The following is a 13,117-nucleotide window of genomic DNA, read 5'->3' on the forward strand; positions in this document are numbered from 1 at the left end:
CGGCCCGAGGCAGGGGGCAGGTGCTGACCGAGTTCACTTCTACCCCATCTGGCTTTAATTTCCCAATCTGGGTGCGTACAATTTTGCCTCTCCACAGCTGTTTCGGTTCCAGCTGCAGTCCCTCCTCTAAGAGAAGATAACTTGGTATTTTTTATTTTAGATTCAGAAAATTTAGCCCAGGTCTCCAAAGAGATGTTCAATAGAAAACATAAACACATACACATATGTCCTCTTTCTGGCAAGGTGCTGTGTTGGGAGCTTGGAGTGTCTCTCCTCTTCCCAAGTTTCCCAGCAGCCTGGGTCAGGGAAGAAGGGCCAAGGCCCCAGCAGGTAGGCTCTGCACCCTAAGGGCAGCAGCGCTCAGTATTTCCGCTGCCGGGGGAAGAGACTACTTCCTGAGGACCGGAGCGGGGGGCTGGTGGGGCTGGCATCCTCTGAGTCCAGGCTGAAGAGGTCCCTGCCAGTACGAAGGATCTGCTCCTCCAGCTTCTTGTGTCGCTTCATGTCCGAGAGGACCTTGTCCAGGCGCGCTTCCCGTTTCTGGCTCCGGGCTGAGCTTCCTGGAGAAGGGGAATGAGAGAAATGTGGAAGCGAGTGAGGCAGTGTGCACCAGACCTGCCTGGATCTTACTAATCACTTGGGGAGCTCATTAAACAGAGATTTCCAGGCCTGTCCTGGAGGTTCTGAGGTTTAGGGATGGGGCCTCAGATGGGGTGGGCAGTGAAGATCTGAATTATGAGAAGGGGCTAGAAATATGAAGACTGGGGAGAAGCATCCCAGGTAGGGGACGAGCAAGTGCAAAAGCCCCAGGGCAAGAACAGGGAGGTCTGTTCAATGAGAAATGTAGAGCTGGGGGAGACAGGAAAGATATGACCTACAGGCCACGATAAGGGGTTTGGATCTTTTAGTTTACATGGAAGCCCTGGGGGGAGGGCGGGGTTGGATTCTCAACTGACACACTCATACACCACCCCACCCCCGCCCCCCAGAAATGGAATCCTTTGGAGAATTTAAAACAGAGAAGTGACACAATTTATGTTTTGAAACATAAACCCGTCTCTGGCTGCTGAGGCTGGCGACAGGAAGACCAATTAGGAGCTACCACAACTATCTAGGCAAGAGAGATGGTGGCTTGGATAAGGGTGCAGGCAGAGCTAACAAGACTTGCTGCTGGCTTGAATGCTGGGGTAAAAGAAAGAGAAATCAACACTGGCTCCGAGGGGGCACCTCCCTGGTGGCACAGTGGTTAAGAATCTGCCTGCCAATGCAGGGGACATGGGTTCGAGCCCTGGTCCAGGAAGATCCCACATGCCGCGGAGCAATATAAGCCCGTGTGCCACAACTACTGAGCGTATGCTCTACAGCCCACGTGCCACAATTACTGAAGCCCGTGTGCCTAGAGCCCATGCTCTGCAACAAGAGAAGCCACCACAATGAGAAGCCTGCACACCGCAACAGAGTAGCCCCCACTCGCCACAACTAGAGAAAGCCCGTGCGCAGCAACAGAGACACAAAGCAGCCAAAAATAAATAAATAAATAAATTTATTAAAAAAACAAGCAAACAAAAAGAGAATGGCTCCGAGGGTAAATTCTAGGAAGGCACACGGGATGGGAAACTGGGTCAGATTAGGAGATGTACACAGTAGTGTAGGGATGTGGATCTAGATAATAATGATAACGACTTGGCCTTCTGGGGGGGACTGAGATCAAAGGAATGGGAAGCATGATGGAATTATCTGCGGAAGATAGGGGACCACCAAAGCTGGAAGGATGGCACAACTGGGGGCATGCTCTCTCCTGAAACAAGTTCTGTAGATAGCAAGGCACCAAGCAAAGGCATCTTTTAGGGAGTCACTTTCTGAGTAAGTGGAAGCAGAGGCCCTTCACCACCACCCCAATTCTCCCCTCTTGTCTGTACCTGGGGTGCGTCTCCGGTCAATCAGGGAGTCCTTTGGTGTCATTGGCTCATCATCAAAGTCAAATTCTGTGGGCATGTGCGGTCTGGGACAGGGGGACAGAGAGTGAAAGGTGAGGGTGGTTCCCCCCAAACACCCCCACTTCTCCACAGCCTGCTGGCTCTTCCTCTCCAGCTCTCTTCCCTCCCTCCACTTCCCATGCTCCTGGGTCCCACCTCCCCTCCCTACTTCCTCCCGGCATCAGGGGAGCAGCCTCAAGGACAAGGTGTAAGGGCGTGCCCTCACTTTTCCTCTTCCTCCTCTTTGGTCTCTGGCTCCTCATCGGATCTCTCCTCTTCACTCTGGGCCTCAGGTGTGGGTGGCCGGCGGGGCAGGATCTCAGCCTGTAGCTCCAGAGTGCCGTGGGCAGCCAGCAGTTCATAGAGCCTTTGGATTTCCGAGGGGGGTGGCATCCAGGACTGCCCATCCGCGGGCAGCTCCACCTCTTCATCGCTGCAGGGCACGCACCAGTCCTCGGATTCTCCCTTGGCATGCTCTTCCCCCTCAGTGCTGGGGGCTTCTCCCTGCACCTCCTCGGCCCCGGACCCCTCATGCTCAGTCTCCTCCCGGCCTCCTTCCCCCTCTTCCTCGGCTTGATCGGCCGAAGCAGAGGGGCCTCCGGTATCCTCCACGGCCAGAGCCTGGAGGCCGGAGGTCACTTCCCCTTCTTCAGACAGAGGCGCCGCCGTGGTGGCTGCAATGTCTCCATGGCCCCGGACAAGGGACATATGTCACTAGGGAAGGGGCCCTGCGATGATAGGAGATGCAGGAGTACTGAACTAGGGATCCCCCAACCCCAAGGGTTGGGCTCCCCAGGGGTTTAGGGAATGTCTCTCTAACCAATCAGACTCCAACAGCAGTCCCTGCGAATAGACCGCCTGTTCCCAAGAGGGGTCGCTCCGTCCCCTCCAAGGACCCCGCCCCCACGGATCGAGATCCGATACTCCGGTGTTCCCAGGGACCGGCAGAAACCACTTTCCAGGCGGGAGAGGAGCGGACCCGCTCTTCTCGCCTTGATACCTCCCCTTTCTACACCTGGATCCGGCACCCTCTCCCCAAACCTCGAAGTTTCGCCACCTCAGCTGCCAGACGCACCTAGGAGCTAAGACCCGCCTCCCGGGCTGCGCACGGTCACACTACGCAGGCGCACAGAGATCGCGCGGGAGGCTCAGTTTCAGTCAAAGCTACTTGGAAGAGGAAAGCAAGGGAAGGCTTGCACATGCGCAGATAGGCGCTCCGGAATGATAGGCTTCGGCCCATAGTAAAGATGGCCACCTGGGCGGCGCATGCGCAAACCACCCAATAGGTTCTGCCCGAAAGGAGGCAGTACCTCGGGCCCCAGCGGCGCACGCACGTACGGACCAACTGAGGCTGGAGGCGAGTCTCATGCAGTCTCCGTTTATTGGTGTTTCAGACTCATGCAGCATCCGGCATACAAAAAGGGAGAATCTGTTTGGCGTATCCTTTTGTTTTGCTTTTAGACTTTTAGGTTTTTTCCCTACACTTTTCTTTTTTTAGGGGGAAAAAAGACCCCGCCAACTCGGAACCGCGTTGTGGTTCTGTCCCCGCCCCCCAAACCTCTCTCGTCCTCTTAAAAAATAATCATAGACCTCTCCGCCCCTCCCTTGCTCCCTGCAGCTGGGAGCTTTGGTCCTATTTTTTGGGTTCTTTCGTTACAAAGCACGTAAATGACCCCAGCCCCAACGAGTTCTCTGACTGGGTTAAAAAGCCCAGGTGGGGAAGGTCAACTCAGGCTGACCGGGGAGGGTCAACAGCAGCGCCCCTCCCTTCTCTCAGGTGCGTGTTCGGAACAGTACTGGCCACCCCTGCACAAGTCTCCAAACGAGGCCTGTCTTGCCAGCGCTGCGACCCCGAGGCACCATGGGGGCGTCCGGACCTGGGTGGTCCCAGCTGAGAACAGTCGGAGCCCGGGCTAGGGAGCCCTCTCCTGACACTGCTCCCCTCCCCCAGCCTGATCTAAGTGCTGGAGTTTTTGCAGAATGAACGGTGGAGGAGGGTGGAGGGGAGGATGCTGAGGGGCGATGAGGAGGCAGGAAGAGGAAGGGGGTGGAGGATGTGGAGAGGGAAAGGGAGATGAATAAGGAGAGAAGGAAGAAAGGAATGAGGGAGGATGCTGAGACAATGAAAGTTGGGAAAGGGAGACCAGGGTTGAGGTGCAGGAAATTCTCGGGAGGTTGTGGTGCAGGAAGGTGGGGAGAGATGCTGGGAGGCTGAGAGCAAAGAGAGTTTGGGAGATGTTCAGGGAGGTTTCCAGAAGTGCAAGGAGGTTTCCAGAAGTGCAGGGATAGGGAAGCCAAGAGGCTGGAGGGGATGCAGGCAGGAGTGCAGGGAAGTTGGAAACAGTGCAGGGAGAAGGGAGGCCTACGGTTGGCAGAGGAGCCTGGCAGGATGCAGGAGCAGGAAAGAAGCTGTAAACAAGGCCGCTCAGGCTCCCTTGGTCCCTATGGGTGCGGGCCTGGGCCATGGATTGGGCTCCCCGCAGGGGAGGATGGGCCCAAGGCAGCTCCCAACAGGAAAAAAAGTCTCGGAATGCAGGGCAGAGCCCCTCACTTATACACTGTGGGAGAGGAGAGGGAGGGACAGACAGAGACAGTTGGGGGGGGGAGGGGAGACAAGGAGAGACAAAGAAGTAGGGAGGACAGACAGGAGAGATCAGGGGCAGGGGTTAGTAAAGCTGCCCTTGCCAACCCTTCCATTCCTCCCGGCCTGTCCCAGACCCCCACTCACCGCCTAAGTTGATGACGCAGGAGGCGATGATGATGAGGACCCCCCCTACCAGCGCCACGATGCTTAAGAGCTTGGCCACGCGACCCAGACGCTGGGCCCCATCCACGTCCCCCTGCTGCAGGCTGTTCCGGGACTGGGGTTAGGGTGAGGGGTGGGGGCACCAGCCCAGCCGGGATCAGGTGTGAGAGTCGTCCAAAGGAGACAGGCCAGTTGGTAGCAGTGGTTAAGGGAGGAAGGGGATTGGAGAGGCAGCAGGAGGAGGGCACAGGTCAGTAAGGCTGTGTGAAATGTCTCAACTTCCCTCCCACCTGAAGAGGTAGGGCTCAGAAGGTGAAATCCTAGGAAGAGGCAAGGAAAGGCCCTGTAATTGGGAAGTGAGGTCCATGCAGAAAGGGGAGGGAAGGCAAGGTTACTCCTGGGGCTCTGTCCCAGCACTGGCAGGAAGCTGGGAGCCACAGCAGGCCTGGGCCAGGGTCCCTTGGGGCTCACCATGACGGCATAAGCGAAGGCCACGATGTTGACAGGCCACATGGGGCAGAAGCAGGACAGGATGGCGAGGATGATGTAGTCCCGAGGTTTCTGGGTGCCTTCACCCCCCTCCACCCCAGACCCTGCCAGCTGGGAACTAGGGTGGCGGCTCAGGCTACCTCGGGGAGATCCTGAATGCCCACTGTGAGCCCTTCCTAGTCTATCCTCCTCAACCAGCTGCTGCAGCACACGGGGTGGAGCCCCATTGGCTGGGGGGGTTTTTGTTGAGGGTGGTGAGTGAGGCTGGAGGACTGGACCCTCTTCCCCATCACCATCACCAGCCTGCAGGGGAACCACTGCCCCATTCTCCTGCTTTTCTCCCACGTTCTCAGTCAGGACCTCAGAGGTGGGGTCCTCCTGGGTAGGGGGCTCCGGCTGAAGGACTGGCTTGGAGGTGGGCTGGGAAGCTGGCTGGGGGTCTGGCTGAGGGTCTGGCTGGGGGTCCGGCTGGGGGTCCAGCTGGGGAGCAGGCTCTGAGGCTGGCTCAAGTGGGGCTGCGGATTCCAGGTTGGACCCCTGGTTTGCAGTGGCCTCTTTGCTCACTTCTGGTTTGGATGCTAGCTCTTGGCATGTTTCTTCGGTGCTGGAGTTGGCCTTTGATTCCCCTCCTGGGTTTGAGCTGAGGTCTCTGGCCTGAGCTGTTTCTGGGGCCACGGTTGGGATCTCTGTGGTTTCTGGAGCCAGCCCAGCCTTGGGCTCTGGGTCCACAGGGGGCCCAGTGATGTCTAGGCCTGGCTGCAGGGTCTCTGGCTCATCTGGGACCCCAGCTGGGATCTGGGGAGGACCAGTTCCGGCTTCAGAATGGCCAGGCCCTCCTCCCTGGGTCTGGGGACCCTCCTCTACCCCCTTCATCTCAGAGACCTCAGAGCTGCTGGCTGCCATCTTGAGATAGGAGAGGGGAGAGGGCCTCTGTGGGAAGGATAGAGCAGCAGAGACAGCAGCAAATCCTGGAAGAGGAGGAGACAGGCTTAGTGTGAGGAGGGAAGAGGTAGCTCTCAGCACTGCAGCCCAAGAGGGCAATGCTCCTATCTCAGGGCCAGCCTTGGGCTGCCTCTGGGGAAAGGAAGAAAAGTTGGGGTTTCCTTTGCTTTGGGGTGGGACATCTCTGGGGAGGAGTGCTCTGCTCAGTCTTCTGGTTAGCGAGCCCTGGGAAGATGAACCCTTTTGTAAACAGGATCCTCCCCATGGTCTCTTCCTGGGTCCACCCAACAAGATCCAGACTCTCAGATCCTAGGAGATACCACAGCGCCCCAAAATCAACAAGCTGTTCAGAGACGCATGCACTCCGATAGGCAGACTGGGCAGAGAACCCCGAAACTCGCATTCCACTCCCTCTGCATCCATCCTCCCTTCCTCCCTGGGCGCCCAGCGCGGTTTGCTTGATGTGCCTTTGGGGCGTAGACGCCCGCGCCCCTCCCTGGGGGACCTGGGCATCTCCTCTGAGCCCTTTCCCAGCCCCTCTCCCAGGGACTTCCTCGCCCCCGGGGGACCGGCGCCGCTTCCTCCCATTGGCGTGGTGCGCCCAGCACCACCAGCCAGTCCGCCAGGCGCCCGAATTCCCGTACAGCCCTCCCGGCGTCCGCTGTCTGTCCGTCCACTCCTACCCGCAGCCTCAGTCCATTCCCGTCTCACCTCGACGCCGGCCTCCAAACTGCTCCCGCTGCTGCCGCCGCCGCCGCCACCGCCACCGCCGCGGTTGCAGCAGCCGCAGCCCGGGAGGGAGCAAGTCAGTGAGCGAGGGAGGGAGGCGGCGGGTCTCCCCTCCCCTCTGCTCATCCCCTCCTCCCCTCCTCTCAGGTCCCCTCCCCTACGCTCCGCTGCCGCGCACCGCCCCCGCCCCTTGCACGCCTCCCGCCCCTCTCGGCCAGCCGGAGGGAGCCACGCGTGCCAGGCCCCGCGTTACCTGGGCAACCGGCCGGGGGACCACTCGCGCTGCTCCCTGGCCCTTCCCCCGCGCGCCACCTGGGGGTGCCGCCTTCCCATGCCCCAGCCCCCTCCCGCCAACGGTCACCGGGGGTCCTGGCAGAGGCAGGGGGTTGGGGGAAACGGAGAGGGGTCTGCGAGGAGACAGGACCAGTGGGACAGGCAGGACCAGGTGGAGGCACCCCTACAAGCAGAAAGAGGAGATGAGGCAAGACTTGGGGAGGCTGCAGAGGATGACCGGGGTGGGGTTTCAAGAAAAGGGAGCCTGCCGAACAGGAAGTCCCTCTACCCCCAAGGAAGCAGCAGCAGAAATGGGTACTGGAAGGCTCAAGAAAAGGTCCTTGTAAGGGTCAGAGCAAGGACTGGGAAGGGAATTGCAGGGGGCAGGGTAGAGGCTGCAAGGCAGTCTGGAACAGCAGGAGGGGGCTGCGGCAGAGTAAGAGCAGGTTGGACCACACCAAGAATGAAGAGAACAAGTGGGGAAAAGTGCAGTTTTTATTCTCAACCTCATTGTTCCCCGTCTCAGGGCTCAGAGTTGCCCAGTCTTTTCGCAGCTACATCATCCATCAACTCCCAGGGCCTGAAGGGTGTGCAGGTATTGGGCTGAGCAGCAGGCAATCGGCCTGGATGGGGGAAAGCAGCATTTATGGCCCACAACTGTTTGGGTTTCTGACCCAGGCCTCTTCAAACCTCCAGGGGCTATTCTGGGCCTGTGCTGACTGGGTATTCCCCAGAGACTCCGGAGTCCTGGAACGTGCTCTCCACAGTCACCGGAGCCTCAGCCCCACCCTGAATCTGGACTGCAGCCACTGATACTGCCTCTGGGGAGGAAGGAGCCAGAGCCCCAGAGCTGCACAGGGCAGAGCAAGACTGGGACAGACAACAGGCCTAAGAATCCCCTTAGGGGTGGGAACAGGGGGCTTGGTGAGAGCAATTCATTCACTGAGTCAGAGACAGATTTTTATTTAAAATTTATTGTAATGGGGTCCGCGCAAAAGGAGGGGGTGAAGGGTGGGGAACATGCAGGGGACACAGGAACACGATGACATGGCCAGGGCCACAGCTTCTGTCGCGGGGGGAGGGATGAAAAGAAAAGGCCAGGGATGGAGCTGGGGTGGAAGAGGGAAGGGGGAGACACTGTGGCTGCATTCCCCCCACCCCCAGGAAGCACCTCTAGTCCCTGGATCCCCCCATTGACCCTGGCCCCCTAAGATTCCATCTCTCTTGTCCTGCCTCTGGCCCTAGTGGCTCCTTCTTTTGCTCCCCTTGACTTGTTTTCCCCTGACAGATTCTCAAGCAGGATGATGTTTAGGGCCTGACCCCAAACCACCCCACCTTATGAAAGTATAACCTCTGCCTTCCCTGTTTCTGCCCCTCCTCAAATCTCACCTTTCCCCCTCTCTGGGACAGAATCTTTGATTTCCCTCCTTCCTCTCCTCCCTCCCCCTGGAAAAAAAAAAAAAAAAGCACCAACTCCCCAGGGAGGGGCAGCAAACAGTAGGGGGACACTGGAAGGAGGAGAGCAAGAAGGACCATCGAGGGAAAGGCTCACAAATCCCTGGAAGGGCAGGGCAGGGGGTTACAGAGAGGAGAGGGGGTGAGGGCAGTGGCCACTCCTGTCCTCTGCCACCCCTGCCCACTGTCCAGGGGGCCTCAACACAACCGAGGGGACAGGTGTGTGTGGGGTCAGGGCTGATAGGGAAAAGAGAGGAGCAGGAGAAACAAATCATTAAAACCTAGCGAATTCCCCTAAGAAAAACACTTCTTCCTCCTTTCCTTCTGGAGGCTCCTTGGTTGATGGGGGAAATAGTGAGGAATTGGTGGGAAGAGAGAGGGGAAGAGGAGATGGTACCAAGGGACTTTCCTCCATTCTCCCCTCTCCCCCCCACCAACTTGGAGCTCACCAGGGCTGGGAGGGAAGTGGCTGAGAGCTCACAGGCACCCCCTCGGCCCCCGAGAGGGAGCCCACAGCTGTGGGAGGGGCTGCCACTGCCGCCGCCGCCGCCGCTGCCGCCGCCGCCGCCGCCGCCGCCATTGGACAGACCTCACCTGTACCTGTAAGGTGAGAAACACCAAATCACAGTGCAATCTGAATGTCAAGAATCTTGCCCCTTGCCCCAGACTCTTTCCCAGACAGCCTCCCGTGGGACACAGCCGTTGCTCACTTCCTGTTTGGTCCCCAGAGATTTTGGCCCGCATCCTTACCCAGTTCTCCTGAAAGGCCCTCCCTGTCCCCAGAAGTCTCCCTAACTTGGGTGATAGGTGGGCATCCCTGGCCTTCCTAAGATCCCCTATTGGGCCCTTTGAGCCCCCTCGTCCCACACGCCCCATCCCACCCCCCCCAGCCATGCCCCACGCCTTGCCTGGTGGGTGCGGGGGTCCCCCTCAGCAGGTGGGCTGTGGCTGGGGGGCGTCTCCCGGGACAGGGGGGGCGGCCCCCCCCAGATGGGTCTGCATGTGGCCGGCCAGCTGGGCAGGGGTCTTGCAGTGCACGCTGCACAGCTTGCACAGGATGCGGTCAGCCCGCGGGGCCTGGAGCCCATGGTCCTTCACCGCGTGGATGCGCAGGTATGCTGCCGTGGTGAAGCCTATGGGGGGGGGGGTGGATTGGGATGGGGGGGTGGGGGTCAGCCAGGCGGAGACCCCAGAGACGGGGTTGTTCTCCTAGGCTGGGGACACCCTCCTCAGATGGCCCTGTCCTCCTCCCACCATATCCTTGGTAGCCTGGGGCCAACTACTCTGCTGGGGCTGGTGGGGCATAGCTCCTCCCTGAGCTTGAGAACTGGTTGAGTGGTGTTGGCTTTTGGGCCTTGGTATCCACAGAACCCATCCTCTGTGGCTGGGGGATCTCTCCTGGGGTGACCGGACACTGATTCCTAGCCACTTGAAGAGTTGACCCTCAGCAGAGACGGCTGTGTCCCCTCCCTCCAGTGCCCCATGTAGTCTCAGACCGGTTACTCAGTGAAGAAGTGAATTTGTTTAAAAGCAGCTTTCTCTACTACTGAGGCAGGGCGAGTACTTGTTAAATCCCTGCCATTGTACTCCACCTGCCCCAGGAGCTGAAGACAAGGACTTGTGGCTGCACAGCTGAAACCTTGCCTTCTGACCCTTGGGAACTGGCTCTCTTGACCACTCCTTCCCCAAAGCAGTTGTGTCCCCCTCCCATCTCCCCACACACACCCAGAGGTGAACTCTTTCTGGTAGATCATCTCCTCAAGCCATGACCTCTTCGAACTTAGTGATGATGTTTAGTCATCCCAATGTTGCTTCATTTGCTTTCGAAAGGGCTCTAGATGCCACGAGCTCTTTGGCTACAGCACCTTTAACCCACATCTGTGGAAGGGCCTCTGGTTTTGTCCCCACCCTTTGTCCCCCACCCCACCCCCGGCACCTCTCAGCATGTACCTTTGTTGCAGAGCTCACAGACATGGTGAGGGCCCTGGCTGTGCACCTTCATGTGGTCCGAAATATAAGCCGAGCTCAACATCTTGCCACACACATGACATGGCACCTTCTCCTCGTGTCGTACTGTGTGGGCCCGCAGCCGATCCTTCGTAGCAAAAGCTGCCTCACATTTCTGGGGAGGGGGGAGGGGCGTGGGGGGTGTCAGGAGAGTTAAAGCTTCGGGGAGTAGGAAGAGGGGGGCAAGAGGTTAAAGGAATCAGAGCCTTGGGGATCTTTGATCTGTAGGAAATGGAAGTGACATGATGAGGCCTTGAAGAAGGGATGAAAAAATGGAGTGAAAAAGCAAAAAGAAGAGAGAGAAAAAGGGGGTCTGAGAGGCTGAACTCAGACAACTACAATGAGGATCAAAATCATGAAAACCAAGACAGGAGGAGGCGGGCTTCCTACCTCACATTTGAAGGGCCGTTCTGTTGAGTGCACTTGTCTGACGTGACTGTTGAGGTGATCCGGCCTGGGGATACGTTGGGGTTGGGGTTAGGGCCCTGGAGTGTGGAGGTGTCCCCGAGTCTGCCTAACACTGTACAGCAGGCCTTTCCCTGGGTCCCTACATTTTCTCCCAAGCCCGGGGTTTCAGAATCCTGGTAAGGCAGGAAATCCCTCTTCTGGTGCAGGGCTGCCTCGGCCTCCTCCCACTTGAGGCTGTCCTACAACCCAAGAACCCACCTCCTTTGCTAAGCACCACCCCCTGCTCCCTGGTAACCAGGAGAGGCTGTCCGCCCTCCTCCCTGGGAGTGGCTCCCTGTCCCCATTCTCAGAAACCTCCCTCCCTCCCTCCCCACCAGCCAAGGCCAGGCCACCTCCATCGCCGACCGTCCCTCCCTCCCCACCCGCCTAGTGGGCGGCCGAAGCCCCGTGCACACCGGGAGAAGCTCTTGCCACAGTGGGAGCAGTTGTAGGGCTTGTGCACAGCGCCGTCATGTGAGCGCACGTGGTAGCTCATGCGGTCCTTGCGCTTGAAGCGCTGCTGGCACACCGGGCACTGGTAGGGCTTCTCGTCCGAGTGCGACAGCTTGTGTCGGTTCAGGTGGTAGACGTCGCGGAAAGCCTTGCCGCACATCTCGCAGGCGTGGTTCTTCCGGATGCGCTTTCCCGAGGCGGTCGTGGTCACCACGCCACCGGCGGCCACTGCGGCCGCTCCGCCGCCGGCACCCGCTTCTCCCCCTCCCCCGCCGGCTCCGCTCAGCTGGGGCACGCTCAGGAGGCTCAGGGGCACCATGGTGGGCATCTTCATAGCACCCGAAGGGACCCGGCCGGCTTTGGCTCCCGTGTGGATGGCCTCGTGCCTCCGGAGGTTGTAGCCGTTCTTGAACTCCTTGGCGCACAGGGCACAGATGTAGGGCCCCTTGCTCTTTGTCTTCTTCTCCAAGGCAGATGCGACCGGGGCCACGGCGACCGTCGAGGTTGGGGCAACGACGGCGGTGGCCGCGGCTGCGGCGATGGTGGCGGCAGAGACAGGGGGCGCGGCCTCAGCGGCGGGCGCCGACACCGGAGGGGGCGGCGGAGGGGGCGCCGGGGGCTGCTTCAGAGCCGCTGTGTCCACAGTGGAGGCGGTGGCCGGGGCCGGGGGCGCAGCAGCAACGGCGGCGGCGGCGGCAGCGGCGGCGGCCGCGGCTGCGGCGGCGGCGGACTCCTGGGCGGCGGCAAGAACCGGGAGCAAGTCCACCTGGAGGGGCTCGGCCGCCGGGGCCTGGGGCGTGGGTGGGGGCGCCGGCGCGGCCTGCGAAAACAAGGCGCCGTGTGGGCCGCGGCCGCGGGTCGGCGCCCTCCCAGCCCGGCCCGCCACGGCCGGCCCCTACTCACCTGGAATGGACTCTGGGCGCAGCCCTGGGAGGCAAAGAAGCGGGACTGGAGCTCAGCCCCGACCTGCAGGGGGTTCTGGGCGTGACCCTGAGGTGGCGGGAAGGAGTTCATGAGGCCGCCCACCCCCCGGGAGTCCAGGCCCAGCACGGGGAAGGGGGGGGCCAGCAGCGTGCAAGGGAACACGGGGAACATGGCCTCGGCCACGGCGGGGCCCCCGGGGCTCAGCGGGGGCCGGGGGCGCGGGCCGCGCGGGGCCCGGGCTCGGGGCACCGCCCCCGGCCGGCCGGGCTGGGCCGCGCCGAACGCATGGCCCGCGGGCCGCCCCGCCGCCCGCGCACCCCGGCCGGCGGGAGGGAGGGAAGGAGGGCGCCTGGCGGGCCGCGGAGCGCGGCGGAGACGGCGGCGGCGACGCCCCCTGGGTGGGGGCGGGAGGCCCCGCGGGGCCGGGGGCCGGGGGCGGGGGCCCGGGCGGCGGCGGCGGCGGCGGCGGTTGGAGCCTGGCGGGGCGGGGTGGGGGGAGCGAGGGAGCAGCCTCGGCCCCCGCCGCGCGCGCGCCCAGCCGGCGCCTCGGGGAGGGCGGGGGAGGGCGCGAGGGAGGGAGGGGGACAGCTGCGCGCGCACCGGGCGCGCGGAGGGGGGGTGGGACGGGAGGGAGGGCGGGCGGGAGGGGGTGTGGGAAGGGGGGGTGGGGCGGGGG

The 13,117-nt window shown here is 61.0% G+C and overlaps 3 protein-coding genes across 5 annotated transcripts; all 3 read right to left on the reverse strand.

The window, feature by feature from the left end:
• Positions 1–351: 351 nt before the first annotated feature.
• On the reverse strand, positions 352–3,055 carry PAGR1 (PAXIP1 associated glutamate rich protein 1). The gene is made up of 3 exons (XM_060032061.2): positions 2,203–3,055; positions 1,920–2,002; positions 352–560 (listed from the first exon to the last, which is right to left on the reverse strand). The coding sequence occupies exons 1-3, from the start codon at positions 2,682–2,684 to the stop codon at positions 361–363; spliced, it is 765 nt and encodes a 254-aa protein (XP_059888044.1). The 5' UTR covers positions 2,685–3,055; the 3' UTR covers positions 352–360.
• A 288-nt stretch (positions 3,056–3,343) lies between these two features.
• PRRT2 (proline rich transmembrane protein 2) lies at positions 3,344–6,997 on the reverse strand. 2 transcript variants are annotated; one of them, XM_060033108.1, is made up of 4 exons: positions 6,865–6,997; positions 5,194–6,179; positions 4,705–4,837; positions 3,344–4,534 (listed from the first exon to the last, which is right to left on the reverse strand). In XM_060033108.1, exons 2-4 carry the CDS (start codon positions 6,112–6,114, stop codon positions 4,524–4,526), a joined length of 1,065 nt encoding a protein of 354 aa, XP_059889091.1. In that variant the 5' UTR covers positions 6,115–6,179; positions 6,865–6,997; the 3' UTR covers positions 3,344–4,523. The 2 variants fall into 2 exon arrangements, with proteins under 2 accessions (XP_059889091.1, XP_059889090.1); XM_060033107.1 differs by lacking the exon at positions 3,344–4,534 and having other exon boundaries at positions 4,643–4,837.
• A 1,112-nt stretch (positions 6,998–8,109) lies between these two features.
• Positions 8,110–12,804, reverse strand: MAZ (MYC associated zinc finger protein). Of its 2 annotated transcripts, XM_060032062.1 has the most exons (7): positions 12,702–12,738; positions 12,421–12,649; positions 11,481–12,337; positions 11,008–11,071; positions 10,561–10,732; positions 9,519–9,743; positions 9,074–9,210 (listed from the first exon to the last, which is right to left on the reverse strand). In XM_060032062.1, the coding sequence occupies exons 2-6, from the start codon at positions 12,610–12,612 to the stop codon at positions 9,541–9,543; spliced, it is 1,488 nt and encodes a 495-aa protein (XP_059888045.1). In that variant the 5' UTR covers positions 12,613–12,649; positions 12,702–12,738; the 3' UTR covers positions 9,074–9,210; positions 9,519–9,540. The 2 variants fall into 2 exon arrangements, with proteins under 2 accessions (XP_059888046.1, XP_059888045.1); XM_060032063.1 differs by lacking the exon at positions 9,519–9,743 and having other exon boundaries at positions 8,110–9,210; positions 12,421–12,804.
• Between the last annotated feature and the right edge of the window lie 313 nt (positions 12,805–13,117).

Source organism: Delphinus delphis, chromosome 15 (genome assembly GCF_949987515.2).
Source record: "Delphinus delphis chromosome 15, mDelDel1.2, whole genome shotgun sequence".
Lineage (NCBI taxonomy): Eukaryota > Metazoa > Chordata > Mammalia > Artiodactyla > Delphinidae > Delphinus > Delphinus delphis.

Coding starts and splice junctions, on each gene's coding strand:
- PAGR1 (XM_060032061.2), bottom strand. CDS start 2,684: ATGTCCCTTGTCCGGGGCCATGGAGACATTGCAGCCACCACGGCGGCG. Junction 2,003..2,202: donor AAAGAGGAGGAAGAGGAAAA/GTGAGGGCACGC, acceptor CCCCTGTCCCAG/ACCGCACATGCCCACAGAAT. Junction 561..1,919: donor TGACCGGAGACGCACCCCAG/GTACAGACAAGA, acceptor CCCCTTCTCCAG/GAAGCTCAGCCCGGAGCCAG.
- PRRT2 (XM_060033107.1), bottom strand. CDS start 6,114: ATGGCAGCCAGCAGCTCTGAGGTCTCTGAGATGAAGGGGGTAGAGGAG. Junction 4,838..5,193: donor CCTTCGCTTATGCCGTCATG/GTGAGCCCCAAG, acceptor CCCTAACCCCAG/TCCCGGAACAGCCTGCAGCA.
- MAZ (XM_060032062.1), bottom strand. CDS start 12,612: ATGTTCCCCGTGTTCCCTTGCACGCTGCTGGCCCCCCCCTTCCCCGTG. Junction 11,072..11,480: donor TGTGGCAAGAGCTTCTCCCG/GTGTGCACGGGG, acceptor ACGTATCCCCAG/GCCGGATCACCTCAACAGTC. Junction 10,733..11,007: donor AACGGCCCTTCAAATGTGAG/GTAGGAAGCCCG, acceptor CCCCCTCCCCAG/AAATGTGAGGCAGCTTTTGC.